Source organism: Schistocerca gregaria, chromosome X (genome assembly GCF_023897955.1).
Source record: "Schistocerca gregaria isolate iqSchGreg1 chromosome X, iqSchGreg1.2, whole genome shotgun sequence".
Taxonomy (NCBI): Eukaryota; Metazoa; Arthropoda; class Insecta; order Orthoptera; family Acrididae; genus Schistocerca; species Schistocerca gregaria.
This window is the reverse complement of record NC_064931.1, coordinates 358,295,432-358,315,753: the sequence shown is the minus strand read 5'-3', so window position 1 is coordinate 358,315,753 and position 20,322 is coordinate 358,295,432. Positions and strand designations below refer to the sequence as shown.

The window sequence follows — 20,322 nt, the reverse complement described above, 5'->3', positions numbered from 1 at the left end:
ATTTAATGAACGCAAGTGAGCATGTGTATGCCTGTTCACTTGCGTCTATTTGACTGAATGGCCAAAGGTCACAGGAACGATTGTCCCTAATGTAACCTACAGGAGTAAATAAATACATTTATATTTACAGTATACACTGGCCATCAGATATTATGAAAACTTTAACCACCGAATTCTTGCATCCGATGAAAACAGTCCACAAGTAAATGTACGAGGCCGAAGAAACAGGTACTTAAAGTTCCATATGTTCAGCGTCTATCAGAGTGTGCAGTCAGTTTCATTTGATAATAATGTGATCAAATTCAGATCGCTCCACCCAAGGTAGGTCACTTATATATGAATCCAGAGGAGATGTTTCCAAGAGCATCTACTGTAGTCAAACACAGCTGACAGAGACAAATTCCTGTGGCAGTACAGCAGAGTGAGATGATGATTACAGCTCAGTTCAGCGAAGTGGGGTGACGTCGTACCCATAGTTCAGAGACAGTGGAGGTGAGAAGACTGTGGCCTTGCGTAGTTGATGATGATCAGCATGAAATAGCTGCGACAAGAGAACTCACTTCCAGTTATATTGCCATCTTCATTGCTTCTCAGGTGCATGACCTGCTTGGCCGAATGTCCCACTAAACCTATATGTCGACAATCTCTGCCATCGATGCGTATTATTCCGTTGATGCTCAAGATGGTCGTGTGTGACACCCTAATGATGCCGCTAGTGGCGTTGTAATGTGCGCTGTAGACAATGTATCTGAGCAGTTTGTTACGGAAAGGTGAGCACTGAACATGGCATTACGTCTTGAGCTAACTGATACGAAAGTGAGATTGTAATCGGCGGAAGACGCATAGGTCACACAACTTCGTAGTATGTAAATTGGTGGTGGAGGGGGGAGAAGAGAAAGGAGAGGATCTGATTATATCAGCTGCACCGGGACATTACGCAGAATTGGCGGTGACGAGCGAAAATATGCGTCAGCCCTGGACTCGAACATGGGATCTCCTGCTTAGTAGGCAGCTGCGTTAACCATTGCGACATCAGGACACAGTGTTTACCCCAAATGCACGGACTGTGTAGTCACGCTCCCATACCAACCCGCACTCCCACCTAGCGCCACCCATTTGCAGGCCCCGATCGTGACCTCCATGCTCACTAATTTTACATTTCTGCCGGAGGTCAAAAGATATTGTGCATCCTCACTGAAGACTGTGAATTTATTGCTTATTCACACGAATCAGTTTTATGAATGTGTGGTGTCTGTTCTTTCGGACATCCACAACCTTCGGTGCGGACGCACAATATCGTTCGACCACCAGTGGGAATCTGAAACTAGCGATGATGATGATGATGTAGTTCGGTTTGTGGGGCACTCAACTGGACGGTCATCGGCGCCCGTACTAGGTCCCAATTTTTACACAGTCCAGGATTGCCACAGTCACGAATCATGATGATGATGATGATAATGATGAAATGAGGAGGACAACACAAACACTCAGTCCCCGGGCTGAGAAAATCCCCAACTCGGCCGGGAATCGAACTCGGGACCCTGTGATAAAGAGGCAGCAACGCTGGCCACTAGACCACGAGCTGCGGACTAAAAGTAGCGAGCATGGAGGACACGGACGAGGACTGCGGATAGATAACGCTAGAGGGGAATGCGGGTCGGCCGAGGAGCGTGCCGAGATAATCCGAGCATTTGCGATGAACGTATCCGAATGAAGCAGTGGTTAACAGAACTGCCTAGTAGGCAGGAGACCCAGGTGCAAGCCTAGGGCCCGTACACATTTTCACTTGTTGCCGGCGATTGCGCATAAAGTCCCGATGCCGCTCATATCATCAGATACTTTCCTTTCCTGTCTCCTCCCTCCACCTTCAGTTTGAACAATGCGTAGTACAGCTGCGGATTCCGTGTGATGGCTGTTCTTTCGGACATGGCCAGAAGCACAGACACCACTCGTTCGTATAATATTTCAGTAGTTCCTACAGCGGATCTCCATTATCGCGACACAATGTTTCACACGCATAAACTACCGCAGAGAACAAGCACAAATGTATGCCTAACGGATGTCACGTCACATGCGTAGAGATTGTCAGCTGTGAATTAGATCGCGGTCTATTTGAATGTGGTGTGTCAGCAAGCCATTTCTACCAGGACACTAGTGAGACAAACGTATCGCTTATGTTTTAATAGTGGAGTACCGATTCGTGTCACTGTTCTTTTTCACGTTTTTGGCTACTCAGTGTATTACGATCAGGTCAAAGAAAACGACGCAGATACCTAGTTCAACGAACAAAGATAATTAAAATGTACTTAGTAAACTGATCAGACACTGTACTCACATAACTCTGTTTTTGTTTACCCTGGAGCTAAGAATATTGTTTGCTTAAAGTGGACTTGTTTCGAACACGTCCTTTTAAGAGATCATGTCACCTATATACCTGCGTGACAGAGCTTACTTTGACTCAGGTACGACATTTAAGTGGCCAAAATCTCCATTAAGAGTGTCTACACTTATTGTTTATGAGCGTTAAAAGGAATACAAATTGAGTGATCTTCAACGTAATATTGTATTAACACAGAAGCTGAAGGTAGCCTACTGTAGCTGATGATAGGGCAAGAACTTTCCTTTTTGATATAGGAGAGATTTAGCTTTTTAATTATGTTGCCCAATCCCTGCTCACCTCCCCCCATTTTTTATCCAGCTGTTATCCTTTGTTCTTCAGCTTGAATTAACGAGCGGTTAGCTGCACTGTCACCCACCTACCCGCTATTACTATTCACAATAGTCAGTGGCAACCACGGCAACTGCATTTGCCAGCGGTGGTATTTCACACGTCGAGGTATTAGCAGTACACCCTTAATACAGTAGTACGTGTAAAACCCAGCTCCTGCATTTTCTGGTTCGACTCTTCAGTAATGAGTCAAAATTTCACCTAAGTTGAAATGTGAACAAACCCAATATCACATATGGGCTCATGAAAGCCCCACAAGAGGATACAGTAGCAACGAGAGTCTCCCTGAATTGATTGCTTTTTGTACTATATCACGCCGGAAAGTTTATGGGTCTCTCTTTTTTTGGTGAAGCAATTGTAACTGATGTTTCTTATCATGATACATTAGAACTGTGTCTCTTTCCTCAATTGGAAGAGTTTTTCTTTTTTTGTGGTGAAATTGAAGTCCTATTGACTTAGTTACTGGACTTCTATGTAACAATATCTTTAGTTATATCTTACAAGGACTGTGGGCTCATAATTCTTATGATATGTAGGCTACTGGTGCAGAAGTTATTGAGGCGTGACAGAGTGCGTGTCTTCCAGGTAGCTCGAGTACAGACAAAGGAGTTCGACCTTATCCAGCAAATTCTGTGTGGTACGTATGATCGACTCCTGAACAGTCGGTTGGTTCAGCTCAGCGTGAAGATCCAATCCTCGTGCACATCTCAGTGTCTCCAGGGTGGGACACAAGCACAGGGCCGCGCGGGATTAGCCGAGCGGTCTCAGACGCTGCAGTCGTGGACTGTGCGGCTGGTCCCGGTGGAGGTTCGAGTCCTCCCTCGGGCATGGGTGTGTGTGTTTGTCTTTAGGATAATTTACGTTAAGTAGTATGTACGCGTAGGGACTGATGACCTTAGTAGGTAAGTCCCATAACGTTTAAAAAAATAAAAATAAAAACAAGTACAGGTTCTGAAGTCCCTGAATGACTCGAAGATTGGAAAGAAGGACATGTTGTTCCCCACGAAAACAGCTGTACAAGATCGCTGGTAGGACTGTTACGCGGAAGAGGCGAAGTTTCATGTGAACTTGCATACCAGTGTTGGCAAGTGGAGGGTACAGTTATATGATGAGGCGACAAATCTGCACCCTCTTCTCCTGGAAGTGTTGTTTAAAGACGAGTTTGCTGTCCATGATGACTCCCAAATGTTTGCCGAGGTCAGTCCATTCTAGTTCTCTATGGTGAAGGGTGAGCCTGTCGCGCAAGTCAGGGCGCCGACGTGTAAACGTTACAGCACGAGTGTTGCCAGCGTTAAAGGTGATGGCATTGTCCGCAGCCCACTGTTTGGTGGCAATGAGCTGTAGCTGAAGACGCATAATAACTGCAGTCATTTGACGGCTGCTCGACAGTAGTACGGTATCATCAGCCAATTGGGCCAATACCACCCACGGCAGAGTTGAGAAATCGTCTACGTAGATGACGAATCCCTGGGCACGCCGCCCATAAGATGTTTCAAGCACGAACGATGCCCATCGATCTTAACTAAGAGTAGCCGAGGCTGGAAGAAGCTGTCAATGAGACAGAGACAGGAGAGCGGAATTAATCACAGGTTATGAATTTTGATCAGTAATTTTTCCTTCCATACACGATCATAAGCCTTCTTCACATCACGAAAAACATCAGCTGTGTAGTTTGACACATTAAGGTTGTAAGCGATGTATTCTGTCACTCGTAGATGCTGGAATTTGGAAAATGGTTTCTTCTGGAAGGGAAACTGATCGGGTCTCATGATGTCATTGTCCAGAATTGGCTGTTACAGTCTGACAAGGATGAGCCGTTCCAGAAATTTTGATAACGCCCATAGCTAGCTTACAGGTCTATTGTTGGTTAATTGTTTCAAATCTCTGCCAGGCTTTGGTAGCAGGACTGCGGGGGCGTTCCTCCACAGAGAGGGGAAATATTCAGGGAGCAGGCACTAGTATGAGATCTCGATGAGAAATACCAACGGATTTCTTGATAGGTGTTCTGCACGTTAGTTACCCCACCTGGGCCAGGAGTTGAATGGTTTCCCAACCCACAAATCAGCATCTTGATTTCAGCTGGTGTTGTCAGTTCTGGCAGCGTCAGATCAGTTGTGTCCCTAATCTCCTGTGCCAGTTGTCGCATCTGTACTACGTTTTCATTGCCACCATTACGATATATAGCATTTTGGGCTTCGAATGTTGTAGCGAAGAGTTCTGCTTTGCTCAGAGGATCGTTAATTTGGCCTGTTGGGCTCTGAATAGCCAGTTGCGAAGATTGCGTTCGTCAAAGGGAGCGTACCAGTTTCCATTCACTCTAAGATCACAGGGACAGAGTAACCATCCTATCCTTCCTTACTTCTGACCGGAGTTCAATAGCTCCGACATGAGGCGCCTGTTGCAATCCCTTCATCTCCCTAACATCAACTGGGTTGCAGGACTGTTGCCATCGGTGTCTGGCCCGATTCTTGAGCTCTTGCAGTACGGGAGAAAAATCCTCATAGTGTCGAGTTCGGTGTGTGGCGTTAATTAACGCTTGTCGAAATGCTCGTTTGATTTTCGCTGTTAAAGCTGAGACGGCCTCATCAATTCTCTCAGAGCTGGAGCGTCCACTGTTGGGTGGACATTGTTGTTGAGCCATATAGTATACTGATCGTAGTTTGTGACCATAGATGTGGGCAACAGCATGTGGTCTACGTTGTAACAATGACTGGGTTGTGGCTTGAGATGAAGTCCACTATGGTGGTGAGTTGGAGATCGAGAAGGAGATTCTTTGGCATCGCCACATTGAGATTATCAGAGCAATGGGTCCTGATGTGCTTAACATGTGTCGGATCGTCAGGGCCGACGGTAATTGCTTAGGTGTTTTTCTCCCCTTTTGTTGCCGCAGTCAGATTTCCACCTGTTGCGCTTCACAATTAGATCTCCACATAGGAGGATCCGATGGAAATGGTCAACAATTGCGAAGTCTCGTTCGTTGAATTTTCTCTGTGGACTCAAGTAGTGTGACAGCATCATGAGCCACGTGGATGGTGAAAGCCATCGTCTTCAAGGTGGTATGTTGAGGAAGGGTGACAGGTGAATGTGTGATGTCTTTGTTAAGGAATAAGGCCGTGCCCCATGGCCACCAGCTCGATCAGTATGATCACCAGACGTATTTCTGAGCTTGAAGGACTGTGTTGGCTGGAGGATGGTCTCTGTCAAAAACAGAACATTTACTTTGTGGTGGAGGATAAACTCCTCGAGTTCCGGTTTCTTGAAAAGTACTCCATTGGCCTTGAAGATACAGAATGTGAAGTTTTGCACCCTTAGAGGTTTATGAGACAGTGTCTGGTGCGCTGCAGAACTTTTGAAAGGTTTCCCTAGGGACTACAATGATGTTATTCTAGTGGACTGTGGATATAAATTCCGAGTTGCTGGACAACATCTGATGCAGTTCACAAAAGTCAAAGGTAGTTTGGTCTGAAGCCGCTCCCGTTGGCGGTTGTCAATTCAAGCGGTTAGGTGGACTTCCTGTGGAAGTTAATGGCACTGCCTTTGGTTGCAATGACGAGAACTGGTTTTGGGTGTGCATCGGCGGTGCTGGTGGGTTTGAGGCTTGTTGCTGCTGGTAAACTGGTGCTACTTGGCGCTGTGCTGTGTAGCTTTTCAGTGCCTGCTGAAATCTAGGAAGTCTCGCCCCCTCCCCCCATGTAGTAGGATGCTCACCTTGGCAGCTGAAACACTTCGGTTTCTGAGTGGCAGTCGTGGTGCATTCCATGGATGGGTGATTTACAGTACACTTGACGCAGCTGAGTGGTAGTGAGCAGGAGTATACCATGTGGAAGAACTGTGGGGATCCTTCCTTTGGCCGACAAGTCTAAATTTTATCTTAGTGCCCAGAATGTGTCACACATCAACTGGTTGGACCTGCACGGAGCTTAACACAGTTTATTCGTCTGTTCATCGCTAGATTTTAACTGATGAATCGACGACTGTGGAAATCCCAGGGATCGAAGTTCTTTTTCAAGAGCATCTGCAGTGATCTCCACTGGCAGGTATTTAACTGCAACTTTCGGTGACTTATCAGCTAGTGGTTGAGCCGTAAAGAACAGAATTTTGGCATTCAGAAAGAAGCGAAGACAAAGTCGTTAGTCTGCGATCGATTCCAAATGATATTTGATGGCATCACTTTGTAGACGGCATTGATTGGTCCATGGACGTGCTTCTTCAGTTCTGCGTTTAGTGAGAGTTATCGTCCTGTATACTGAATTGTGGTAGATGGAATTTTGGTCATTGGCATCGGAGCTTTCGCAGACGGTCCCGGAGTAGGTTGAGTACCTGCTCCCGTAGTCGTCAGTTGTGCTGTGATGTCCATTTGTTTCGTCAGTCTGGAGAGAGACGAACTTATAGGATGTCGGAACAGGCAACTGAAGTTGGCTGATGTCTATGTTTTGTGAGTTTTTCCTTTTGCGTCCAGTCTCATTCCACCGGACAAATTGGAAATCTCCGTCCGCATCGACGTCAGTCGCGAGTGGTGGTCGATGTCGGAGTCGGAGGCGGGCTCATATGTGTAGGTCCTCGTCGGACTCAGTATTAGTGTCATTGTTTGGTATTAACTGAGCGCCCCTGGCAGCGCGGTTCCTGACTTGTTGCTCGCGCATTTCCTGTCGTCTTTGGTGATCGATTGGCTAATGTCGTCAGCTTGCGATCCGATAGGAATCGTGATGGGGTCCTATTTCCCAGAGCAACAATCCTGATCGTGGAGGTGTTTCTAATGCCAGAAAGCGAGCGTTGTCGAGGATGGTGGCTGACCGGCCGTGACCGGGGCCTGGGCCCACCGTTGTTGTCATCCGTGGTGCTGCCAGAGTGTACCGTTTCTGAAGCCGATGTCGTCATAAGCTGTAGCCTGTGTCGTAGTAAGCCGGGTGGCCGATGGGTCCGGCGGCGGCGCAGGCATCGCTGGACGGCGATCGTCCGGCTCCTGCGATGCCGAGGCTGCTACTTCGTCCGCGCGCTTGCATCTATCTTCTCGCTTTTGCATCGCGTACTCGACTGAACTGGAAGAAGATGAATTACAAACTTAATGTGGGAGCAAGATGGTGCGCTGAATCATAGGCAGAACTCAGTATGCGATTGGTTAAATAACGTTATACCTGACCGCTGTATTGAGTGCAAGGGGCCGGATGATAGAACCTGTTTTGTATGTCAGTTCACACACGGTCTAACGCCATTAGAGTTTTACCTTTGGGTATTCATAAAGGATCATGTGTATGTGCCCCTGCTACCTGGTGATCTAACCGACTGTAGAAACTGCACTGTTACAACAATTACTCCAGACACACAGATAAATGTTTTGGGAGAACTAGCCTATCGACTCGATGTATGACAAGTGATACTCACATTGAACACTTGTAAGAAAAACTGAGTTGCTCTTTCCTTTGATGGGCTATTTGTAATTGTAAGTGGGATGTAATATATGGAAAAGAGCCTTCATTTTGATACGCTCTGTATAGACAATTCGTTTCGGAAACTCTCGTATTTGTTATAGACATGTTGACTGCGATACACTGATGTTTCAAGCCTATCAAAGACTTCTTTTTCCAATTACCGTGTAGTAATATTAGACATTAATATTTGCTCACTTTTAGAAATACGACACTCCTTGCTTAAAATAACCGCATTATGCTACTACTAGTGAATCTGGGTGGTAACCATGTCCTCACCGAGCCCGGGTATAAACATTAAAAAAAAAGAAGGATGTGAGCTTGTTGTCATTGCGTGCTGTCGGCCTACAGCTGGTGATGTCGTCTTGCCTGGACCGTGGCGTCAGCGATGAGGTGGGTGGTGTACCCCTGTTGGCGGGCCAGGCAGCCATCGACTACACGGTGCTGGCTCTGATGGTGTTGGGAAACTCGTTCATCGTGGCGTCCGTATGCCGGTACCGGCGCCACTACCCGGTCCTCGGGACGGCCGCTTCGGCGCGCTTCGCCGCCAACCTCGCGCTGGCCGACACGTACGTCGGCGTCGCCACCGGCTACTTCCTCGTCTTCCGCTACTTCTGCTGGGCGCAGGACGTGCTCGGGTCCCGGAGGTTCAGCTGCGTGCTGCGCTTCTTCCTCGTGAGCAGCGCCCACATGACCTCAGCGTACAGTTTGGGAGCCATCGCCCTGGATCGCTATGTGGCTGTCGTGCATGCCCTGCAATACAGGAAGATAATGAACCTCAGGTACGCTTACGCATTGCTTAACAATTGTTTCATTCTAAAGAACTGCGAGAAAAAGATGGTGCATTTTCAAACTCTCATAACGAAGCTATGATCATTCAAATACAAATAACTCGTGGATAAATGAATTTTTATTTCTCGTGTGGCCAACATACGAAACACTGGAAAAAGTTTAAGGATCTGCATTGAATATGTCACCATAATAAATGAAGAGAACAACAAGTTCTTTCAATAACGCTCAAAAAATGTACGCTACTATATATCTGGGAACGTGATTGAGCTTATAATTAGGAAGAACAGGGAATGACTGCATAAGTCTTATGAAATTTAAAAGTAGCTTTACTGTGAGTTAAAAGGAAACAATAACCACAGTTAAGGCAGTCGATTCAATATTGTATATCGGTGTGAATCTATGCTACCAAAATTTGTTGCCGGATAACATTTAATACTGGTTTGCTTGATTCCGTGCATTGTAAAATGCTTGAGTCTTCCTTGGCAAATTAGCCAGAAGATCATCGACACGTTGCTGCTCTAGCCTATTTCAGCCTCCAAAGCGGCCGTCCCATGAACATTCAGGGTGTGGTGAAGTCGGCACCGACGACGACACAATTCTATTTTCAACAGGTCGGAAGCACTTTCAGATCGGTTGGTGTCAGCTGATAGCGGGGTCTTTCCATTCGGATGATTCTGCCTCCTGTGTTAACGAGGTGGGCCTGCGTTATCCGCTTGAAAGGCGAATCCATCGCCGAACTGTTGACAGTAGGGCTGAACAATATGTTAGAGAATACTGAAATGATATTATACAACCTTCAAATTATCATCGACAGCAAGGAGATGCGTCAGATGTTTTATATCGGCCAAAACAAGAGTGCCCCCCTCCCCCCCGACCATCTGTGGTACCGAATGCCGGAGACGTGCATTAATAGCTAACAACCTCTACATTCTTCTGCGACGACCATCAGACATCAGCTGAATCCTTGTACTCGTTGGTAAAGAGAACCCGACGCCAATGATCAAGATTCCCAAGATTCCGTTGTCAGAGTTCCCTTCCGTAACAGAGGTATGGGGGATTGTACTGTTCTTCGTAATAGACAACTGGAGTACAAATTGCCAGTGTGGACCGTGTAGCGTACAACTTGGGTTGATGCAGTCCTCCAAGGTGACTTAAGAATGGTAGCAAGCAGTCCTGTAGCATTTTACTCGCTGGTACCTACGATCTATATTTACTATGTAGCAGTTATCCGCTGTTATTGTTGACCGATGACGACCACTACGCGAACACAGATTCAAATGTACATTTATTTTTTCCATTTACAGTACAGAGTAACCCACCGCTTTGAAATGTAAGGTGGGTCTGAATCCAACAGCAAACACTTCTCAGTATTACAGTGTTAGTGGCACACAGTTGTTAATGCTTCCTTTAAAATATAAAGAACATAACATAAAAATTTCTCTAAGGTTGCAGCGAACTGAGTGTTTAACGTTTGTTAAAAGGATTCTATACAATTTCTTTCTGCGAGCTGATGAGAATATAATTTATACATGCAAATGTCAAATAAAAAAAAAGAAAAATGTAATACAGTGAATGTGGTGGAAATAATTTGTAATATGTAGAAGGAATTGATATACTGTATCTGGATGTGTAACATAACCTATGTGGCATGTTGGTTGCTAATGGCTTATTTCTACTTTCGACATTTCAGGTCTAGAGCGAATGATCCTTCGAGAAATGAAAAGTATACACAAGTGACATTGTTCCTTCCACAAACAGAGACACAGAACGCTCTACTGATACGTTGTAAAAATGCAGGCTTATTTGTACCTGAATTACCCAAGTGGTTGCACATAGCCATATCCTGTGATCAAATGAGCGTTTGGAATGAGGCGTAAAATAAGGCATGTGACGAGGATGGCGCTAAATATTTTTTGAAAAGTTTACAAAACGTTTGGAACGACCTATGCTGCTGTAGATGCAGTGATGTGCGCAGTTTATGACTCTGTCAGACAAGTGTAGCCACTCTGCAAGGGATGTCAAAACAGTCGATTCATTATTCAGCTCAGGCGCTTCCCATGTGTAAGGATTATCTGTGCAAGGATTATCTGAGTACGTCTTACGCTTCATCCTACCGCCGAGGTGTAAATCACAAGGAATGACATCATCTGATCTTCGACTGCAGGAAATTTTACTGCCTTCACTGACTGTGCTCCCTGCACCGAACGCCTCTTAAACTTCTGTCGAAGTTGCTCGTGTGGTGGGTGCGGTAGCTGCATCTTTCTGATAATATCGATATCGACTTTTATCTTACGTCAGGACCCATGAAACTCTATCGTCGTTTAGATTACGGTCTTACTAATTTAAGGAAACAGTTTTCGGGGCAGTTTTATTTGACCACCCTTCACAAACAATAGATGTTGCCATTTGGAATTCATTTTTTCGGACTCCATGGATACGATCACAGCATCCTCAAAGTTGGCTTTCTTGTTTTCATAAAACGAAAAGCACAATAGACTCATTTCGTTGAAGGTACATTGGGCAGTTGTGTCACAGATACACTCAAGAAGATGCCGAGCAAATTATCAGATATATTTCCATTGTTTTAAAGAAAAGCCGGCCTGAGTGGCCAAGCGCTTCTAGGCGCTACAGTCTGGAACTGCGCGACCGCTACAGTCGCAGGTTCGAATCCTACCTCGGGCATGGATGTGTGTGATGTCCTTAGGTTAGTTAGGTTTAAGTAGTTCTAAGTTCTAGGGGACTGATGACCAGAGCAGTTAAGTCCCATAGTGCTCAGTGCCATTTGAATCATTTTAAAGAAAAGAAAGTAGGTTTACGTAGCCTCGTTGTAGCAAAGTACTTTCCTGTCAAGTATATTAAATATGGTGTAGCCCGAGATCGTGATCAATGTTTCTGGGAGTGTTGTAATTGGTGTAAGGCAAATGGTGGGATGTTAACTAACCTCCTCAAGATTTTGTTTGGAGAAATACCCAGCGTTTAGCTGAACAGAACCGAAAGTAAGAGTAAATGCGAATAGCCAAACGGGAAACTAAAGTGAGAACCTAATCATCAGTCGTTTGGTTTGCTATCCAGATACTTTATCCACTATTCTAAAGTTAAAATTTTTTACTAATCTTCATGCTTACTTTGAATGATTCCTCTTCGGTCTCGCTGACACCGGCCGAGTGGCCGTGCGGTTCTAGGCGCTACAGTCTGGAGCCGAGCGACCGCTACGGTCGCAGGTTCGAATCCTGCCTCGGGCATGGATGTGTGTGATGTCCTTAGGTTATTTAGGTTAAATTAGTTCTACGTTCTAGGCGACTGATGACCTCAGAAGATAAGTCGCATAGTGCTCAGAGGCATTTCAACCATTTTTTCGCTGATGTTTTCTCCGTGTAAATTTGATAAAGTTCAACTCATTTGTTCTTTTACCTCAGCAAAAAATGAAAACGCCATTTTTCTGGTTACTTTCATTATGAACATGTATTCATCTTGCGTCCCGGACTCCAATCAGCATCGTGGAGCATATCAATTTGACTTTTCTCCAACGAATATATTTGTAGTAGACGATGAATTGTAAATCAGCGACAACAAACGAGTTACTCGAGGGAGTTGTTGTTGTTATAGATGCTACTGTTGTTGTTGTCATCAGTGTGGAGAATAGTTGGATGAAGCTCTGCATCCATGTCCACCCTGGTCAAGTTTCGTCACCTCTCGACAACTTTCACAACGTGTATCCGTTAGTAGTTGCTTAATATAGTCAAATGTTGTTCTCTCTCTAAAGTTTTTACTCCCATCGCTTTCCTCCATCACCAAACTAAAGGATTCCTCGATGCTTCACAATGTATTCTGTCAATCGATCCCTTCTTCTAATGTGGTTCTTGTATAAATTCCTTTTTTCCTTCAAATACGATTCAGTACCACTTCGTCCGTTAATCGACTTAACCATAAAATCTTCAGTATACTTTCGTAGCACCAGATTTAAACAGCGTCTAGTCTCTTCTTCTCAGTACTTCTTATCTTCCACATTTCAGTGCCATACAGGGCTCTACTCCAGACGAATATTTTCAGAAAGAGTTAACTAACAATGAAATTTATAAACTAAGTATCAGGTTATGTCTTTTGTCACTTATAACTTGCACACAAGGTTGATTAAGTTGTCTTGAGTGGCTCTCCCGTGGGCCTCAATAATTCAGTGCGAATTTCGCCTTTATAGCAGTATCAATACTTTCATCGCATCTTCAATTATCTTCACATCCCCTTAAATAACATTGTCTTCAAGTTTATTTCCCTTGTAAAGACTATCTTTAATATTATCTGATTGTCTATTATGGCCAGGGAACGTGGTCTAGTATGTACTTTTCAATTCAATAGACTTTATCAACAACCGTACACCTGAAGATATTTTATTTTATTTCGAAATCAACCAGTTTCGGCAATTAATTTTGTCATCTTCAGGCCCCATACGCTTTCTTCGAATCAACGAGCTTGTTGCATAGCGCCATAAAACTGGACATCGTGAATCCCCGTCGCTGTGCAGCTGATTAATTGTTGTCAAACCTTCGCATCAATCACTTGCACAGCGACTGGGATTCGCGATATCCAGTTTTGTGACGCTATACGCTAAGCTCGTTTATTCGAAAAAAATCGTATGGCCCCTAAATACGGCAAAATGAATTGCCGAAACTGATTGCTTTCGAAATAAAATAAAATATCTTAAAGTGTACGGCTCTTGGTAAAGTTTATTGAATTGAAATGTTTATAATTGTTTCCACCTTTCAGCTTTTCGTTATTTGTTATGAAGAGGGAGATACAACAACAGCAGACCTAGCCCTCTATTTCTAGCACCAAAACAGGTTTAATTGTGCAGTTTCACTCCCTGTGGTTCTATTAAAGCCAACCATTACCCTTAAGGAGTAGTAGGAGGCCCTTCGCTGGTCCTTCATTAGACATACTTCCTTCGGGGCACGATGACTCGAATATTCTGTGTTCTTTAATCTTCATCTCCTCGCACTGGAAGATTAACCCACAGACTACAAATAGTTGCTTCTTTCTCTACAGCCATCGTGTGTAGGTGCTCCTCAAAGTTTCCATGGCCTTTTATTGATCCTACCATGAGTTTATTCTGTCTCCTGTTCTACCCCAGGATTACAGAACTTCTTTTAATGCATAGCTCCGGTTAGGACCGTTTCTTGTCCCACAAATGGGGGCGTCCCACATCTCCAGTCAAGTTTATCAGCTTGTTAATTACCACTAATTTCTGAATGACCAGGAACCCGTAACCTGTTTACCCTGTCGCTTTCTCACAATCTAACAAAGTCTTTCAGGCATCCTCCAACGATCTTTGATCTCGTTGGATGGACTGATAGTGATGGCTTGGCTGTATGAATGAGTGGAGATCCTGCGGCCTCTGTAGCACCTACGCATATTCTCCTTTGGGATTACCTTCGTGCCAAATATTTTAGCCTGGAAATAGTGGCCGGTTTACCTAGAGAGACTGAGACCCCTGGTACACTCTGTCTTCTGCATAACAGCGCCCCGAGCCCCTTCGACTATTTTCGACCAAACCAAACTATGTCTCCTCCATATCGTGCTTCATTCTTCCACTGCTTCTTACTTCCGATAGTTACACGGAAAGGTTTATTAAAGCAGCGGGATGTTATTGTGCAGTCAGCTGGCATTTCCCCGACCATTCCTGTCTATCTCTATATCTACATAGATACTCTGCAAGCCACCGTACGGTGCATGGCGGAGGTACCCTGTACCACTACTGGTCATTTACTTCCCTGTGCCTCTCGCAAATACAGCGAGGGAAAAGTGACTGCCTATACGCCTCGATATGAGCTCTGGTTATTCGTATCTTATCTTCGTGGTTCTTTGGCTCAATATACGTTGGCACCAGTACAATCCTCCTGCAGTCTGCTTCAAATGACGGTTCTTTAAATTTTCACAATAGTGTTTCTCGAAAAGGACGTTGCCTTCCCTTCAGGGATTCCCATCTGAGTTCCCGGAGCATCTCCGTGACACGTATGTGTTGTTCGAACCTACCAGTAACAAATCTAGTAGCCCGCCGCTAAATTGCTTGGCTGTCTTCCTTCAATCAGACCTGGTGCTGATCAGAACACTCGAGCAGTACACAAGAATACGTCGCATCACTGTCGTACATGCGGTCTCTTTAACAAGTGAAGAACACTTTATAAAAATTCTCCCAATAAACCGAAGTCGACCATTCGCCTTCCCTACGACAGTTTTCACGTGATAGTTCCACTTCGTAATGCTTTTCAACGTTACGCCTAGATATTTATACGACATGACTATATCAAGCAAGACACTACTAATACTGTATCCGTACATCACAGGTTCGTTCTCCCTACTCAACCGCGGTAACTTACACTTTTCTACTTTTAGAGCTAGCTGCCATTCGTTGCACTAACCAGAAAATTTTATCTAAGTCGTCTTGTACTTTCCTACAGTCACTCAACTTCGACACCTTAGCGCACACCACAGCATTATCAGCAAGCAACGGGAGATTGCTGCCCATCCCGTCCGCCAAATCAAGAATGTATATACAGAGGACAACAGCGGTCCTATCACACTTCCCTGGGGCACTCCTGACGATACCCTTATCTCTAGTGAACTCTCGCCATCGAGGACAACATGCTGGGTTCCATTACTTAAGAAATCTTCGAGCCATGCAGACATTTGTGAACTTATTCCATATACTGATACCTTCGTTACCAGCTTGCAGTGTGACACCTCGCCCAATGATTTCCGGAAGACTAGAAATATGGAATTTATTATACTCCAACTGAGAATATGCTCTAGGATTCTGTAGCAAACCGAAATTGGGGATATTGGTTTGTAATGTTGCAGGTCCGTCCTTTTATGCTTCTTATATACTGTAGGCACCTGCGCTTTTCTCCTGTCTCTTGGGACTTCGTGCTGGGAGAGAGATTCGCGATAAATGCAGGCTGGGTAAGGGGCCAGTGCTTCAGAATACTCTTTATGAAACCGAATCAGAATTCCATCAGGACCTTGTGATTGATTTGCTTTCAAATTTTTCAGCAGTTGCTCTACGCCAGAGATGCTTCTTACTATGTCGTCCCTTCGGGAGACTGTTCCATGGTCAAATTGTGGTATGTTTGTACGATTATCTTGCTGAACGATTTCTTGAAAGCAAAATTTTAAATTTCCGCCTTCGTTTTGCGATCTTCACCTGCCACATCAGAATGGGCAACGTGGGACTGAATGGAAGTCTTAGGCCAGTTTAGCTTTTTTACATGGGACCACAGTCTCTGTAATGGTGTGGGATTCAGAATATCCTAAGGGTGTCTAGTTATTTCCAGCTTTTAGCCCGTATGCTCCTGCCGCTGCCTCTATTTTAGCCCACAGTTGTACTGGTGGCATGCCCAGCACCGTCTCCATTCCAGCAGTGGGTGTGCTGCTAATGAAGTGTCTTATTGCTAAGCAGGTGAGTCCGTACACATTGCCAACCTCTTCAGCAGCCACCTTCTTTTCTGATTTCTGCCACCATAGTGTCACCCCATAATTTGTCATGTTTTTTATTACGATGATGTATACCCAGTACATACTCTTGGAATTAGGACACTAGTTTCTTCCTCATACTTATCTAATGACCAAAACAGCACTTTTTGCCTTGAAGCGTGTATTGTTTATATGAGGGGTCCACGATGGTTTCACAATGAGTGTTACTCATAATTACTTCGCTAGAACCTCTACAGGTACAGTTCCATCGTGAATCGTAAGACTCCAGTATCTGTGCTGTATATGCTTGCTCGTAAATGGTACTGCGAGAGTTTCTTTGGGGATGAATCTTAGATGCTGTTTCCAGCACCAGTTTCGCACAATATTCAATGTACAGTTTTAAAGTACTACCAAACTTGCAAGATATTATTTTGACTAATTCGTCTGCGTACATTTGGCAAAAGTAGCCTCTAATATTTAACGCTTCAGTGAGTTCGGTCATAAGTAGGTTCCACAGTAGTGGGGACAAAACCCATCCTTGTGGACACCCCCTAATGGTGTTGGTCACCATTTTATCATTCATCGTGTTCGCTTCCACGTTTCCTCTGTTTAACACTGCCGTAATCCACCTACGTACCATTTTCTTCTATAGCCCTAACCACTGTTTCGAAGGTCGTATTCCTAAAAGCTCCCTCGATATCCAGGAGGTCGTGCGGTAGCGTTCTTTCTTCCCGCGCCCGGGTTCCCGGGTTCCATTGCCGGCGGCGTCAGGGATTTTCTCTGCCTCGTGATGACTGGGTGTTGTGTGATGGCCTTAGGGTAGTTAGGTTTAGGCATTTCTAAATTCTACGGGACTGATGACCATAGATGTTAAGTCCCATAGTGCTCAGAGCCATTTGAACCATTTTTGATATCCAGGAAGATGCATAGAGCAGTTTTCTGAAGATGTAGTACGTTCTCCACCTTCCCAATAAGCTGGAGAAAACTGTTTCAATTGATTTACCTGATGATATGTCTCTTGGTTTTCTTGTAGAGGAACCTTAGTTATTCTACCTTCCATAACGTGCTCAATAGCCAACTTCTTATTATGTCTTATAAAAAAAGATCGACAGAATGATCGGTGTTGTAACGTTGGCCTTGGTAGGTTCAGTTCTCCCTGGCCTGCAATGAAAGCAACCCTCATTGTCCTCCAAGTATTAGGAATGATTCCTTCTGCTAGGCTGACCCTAAACAGCCTGCATACAAATCTGCAAAAACTCAGCCCTGCTTCTTACAGTAGAAAGACAATGATTCCATCTTCTTTAGGTGACTTGAGTGGTTCAAATGTTCCCTCCGTCCACTGGATTTTTTAAAATCAACACATTCTTTGGCAGATTTACTGTTCTTCCTTTCATTATCTGTATAAAAGGGCTTCTCAGGTATTCAGTCTTAGTCTATGTTGTCTGCTAGAGTGTTTTGAGGGGAATGAGTCTTGAGGTGCACATCCAGAGTCTCATCCACTGTCTTAGTATATTCACCATCCCCCTTCCTTATAGAATCGCCTGAATTAGATGGTTTTCTGGTGGGGATTTTGTGAAGTCAACGAAAGTAGCTGTACCTTCTGCTTCCTCATACAGTGCCTTCCAGGACAATAGTTTTGCTTGCTTATTTGCCAGATTGTATTTGGAGAGGCCTTTCAATATTTTACAAATGGTTCTTTCCGTTTTGCTAGGTCGAACAGTCATCCTTTACAATTTCATGTTAACGTGCCACCAAGGTACATTCCTGTCTGTATATTTCTTGGTGGCTGGGAAGATTTATAAGTACTTGGTCATAATGGCAGATGTTACTGCGTCTGACATTTTCTCAAAGTATGCTGGATTCCTTGTCGTAGTTCTGACGTCAGATAGGAGTGATTTGAAGTGTTTTCTGTAAGAGTCTAATTCTGTTTCCCTATGGCTCCTATAGGCCATGATCTTTTTAACACCCTTATCACCCTCAAATTTATTACACATGTGATCAGATAACAATGGCTCCAACGCCACATGCCTTTCTTTGACATAGATACCCAATAGAATGGACCCAAAAGTTACGTCCATTTACTTCTCCCCTTTTGTTCCTGAATGGGTACTGCAGAGTAAAAATTCAAGAAATTAATCACCTCTGCTGTTGTTGTTGCTGCTTCCCCACGTAACCAACCATGAGTTGTTCATTCTGCTGTGAGCAGCTGTCTACCAGTCTCTTCACCTCCTGGAAAAGAGCAGTAAACTGAGACCAATACCGTTTCCTTCGTGCTGCCTCCTCACGCTGCTTAATCTTGAAGGTAGCTAACTTCCTGTAACAAGAGTCCTTCATCAGCATGAATGGAATTCTCTTCTTAACATAACTGCATGTCCAGAAGTTCTTTAGATTCAGGGCACAGATAAACTTACCTCCATTTCCTCCGTGCCTTGAAACACCCCATTTGTGCAGACAGGGTCCCTGGATCAGGGCCACGTCGACCTTCTGTCTTCCTAGCCGACGAATCAGGGCGACAGTTGCCCCTTTAGTGTGTTGCAGGCTTAACTGCAACACTTGCAGCCTCCAGCTTCTAGTCATGGTCGCATCCAATGTGTTTGATCATCCTAACAACCTACGAGAACCCTAAGTAAAGTTTCACGTAGGATTTCCGCATTACCGTCAGGGATTTATTGCACACAACTTGCAGCACAATCATTTCGCTGTCCGATTAACCTTTCGGTTGCTTACCCTCAAGTCTTCGGTCCTCTAGTTCTGTGCCTGTAATTTACCGAACAGTCTTAGGAGAATTTGTATCATATCTTCCATCACAGCTTCACGTACTTGCCTTTATATAATATTGATTTATATTAGCCTATTTGCCACTAGGTACGCTACTACATTCATATACTTGTGAGTGTGTGTGTGTGTGTGTGTGTGTGTGTGTGTGTCGTGTAGTGTTTGTATGATGATGCTGAGAAGGGAGACAGAGGAGGCCGCCAAGCTTAACGTCCCCATCCGACGGACGAATCATCGTCAATTGTGTCACCTGCGCTCACTTCAAGAGACATTGCTGAGAGGTTTGGTATTTAAACCAGGACACATAATCTGCTGCTCAGAAACCTTACGCCACCTCCTCTCCTCCCCTTGCCGGCCAAATACTGAAGGTGAAAATTGTTTCCACTACCAGGATTCGAACCGGCTTACCCCAGAGTTTTTTGTACCTAGCGAATAAAAACAAAATCAAACAAACAGTACTAACCGTACGGGACTCCGCCGCTTGTGACGCTACCAAAAACAAATAAACCGATTTCTCCTCATGTATTGCCATCCCAATGACACCTAAGACTTTACCCGCAAACCCCCCCCCCCCCCCCTCCTCCTAAGGAAACCAAACTAAGATAACTAAGAGTGACCATGAGGGAAAGGAGAGCCCAGTAAGAAGGAAACAAGTTCTTTATGTATTTATATACTTTTCCTTTTATTTATTTTTATTTTTCTTTACTTTTTCGGATTTTATCCGTTCGATGGTCTGTACGTGCTGGTGCACCGTACCGTAGGAGATCACGGATTCATCGTGAAATGTGGTGACGGAGCACACCCCAAGGGGAAGGGGGGGGGGGGGGGGGGGGAAGGCGCGGGTGAAGAAGGAAGCATCTCGGTCACGTAGGTCTTTCTATAATATTGTCTTCAAGTTGATTTCCCTTGTATAGGTCATTTGTACATTTCTTCCAGCTTTCAGCTTTCTATTCTCTGATTAGTAATGGCTGCCATCTGAACTCTTGATATTCGCATCATTGCCTGTCTTTCTCCTAAGGGTCTCGTTGATTTTCATATTGTCATCATCTATCTTTCCCCTAGTCGTCCATGTTTCTACAGTCTTCATTTCTACTCTGTAAACACCTGCTCAGGTATTTTGCAGTTCCTGCCAATCAC

The 20,322-nt window shown here is 44.6% G+C and overlaps 1 protein-coding gene across 1 annotated transcript in view; it reads left to right on the top strand.

The window, feature by feature from the left end:
* The window catches only part of LOC126298992 (melanopsin-like), a 179,194-nt gene that overhangs the window by 145,889 nt on the left and 12,983 nt on the right, over positions 1 to 20,322 (top strand). Inside the window, exon 2 of the mRNA XM_049990619.1 lies at positions 8,506 to 8,936. Within this exon, the coding sequence (XP_049846576.1) occupies positions 8,512 to 8,936 (425 nt within the window). The 5' untranslated portion in view covers positions 8,506 to 8,511. The remainder of the gene's footprint in view (positions 1 to 8,505; positions 8,937 to 20,322) is intronic.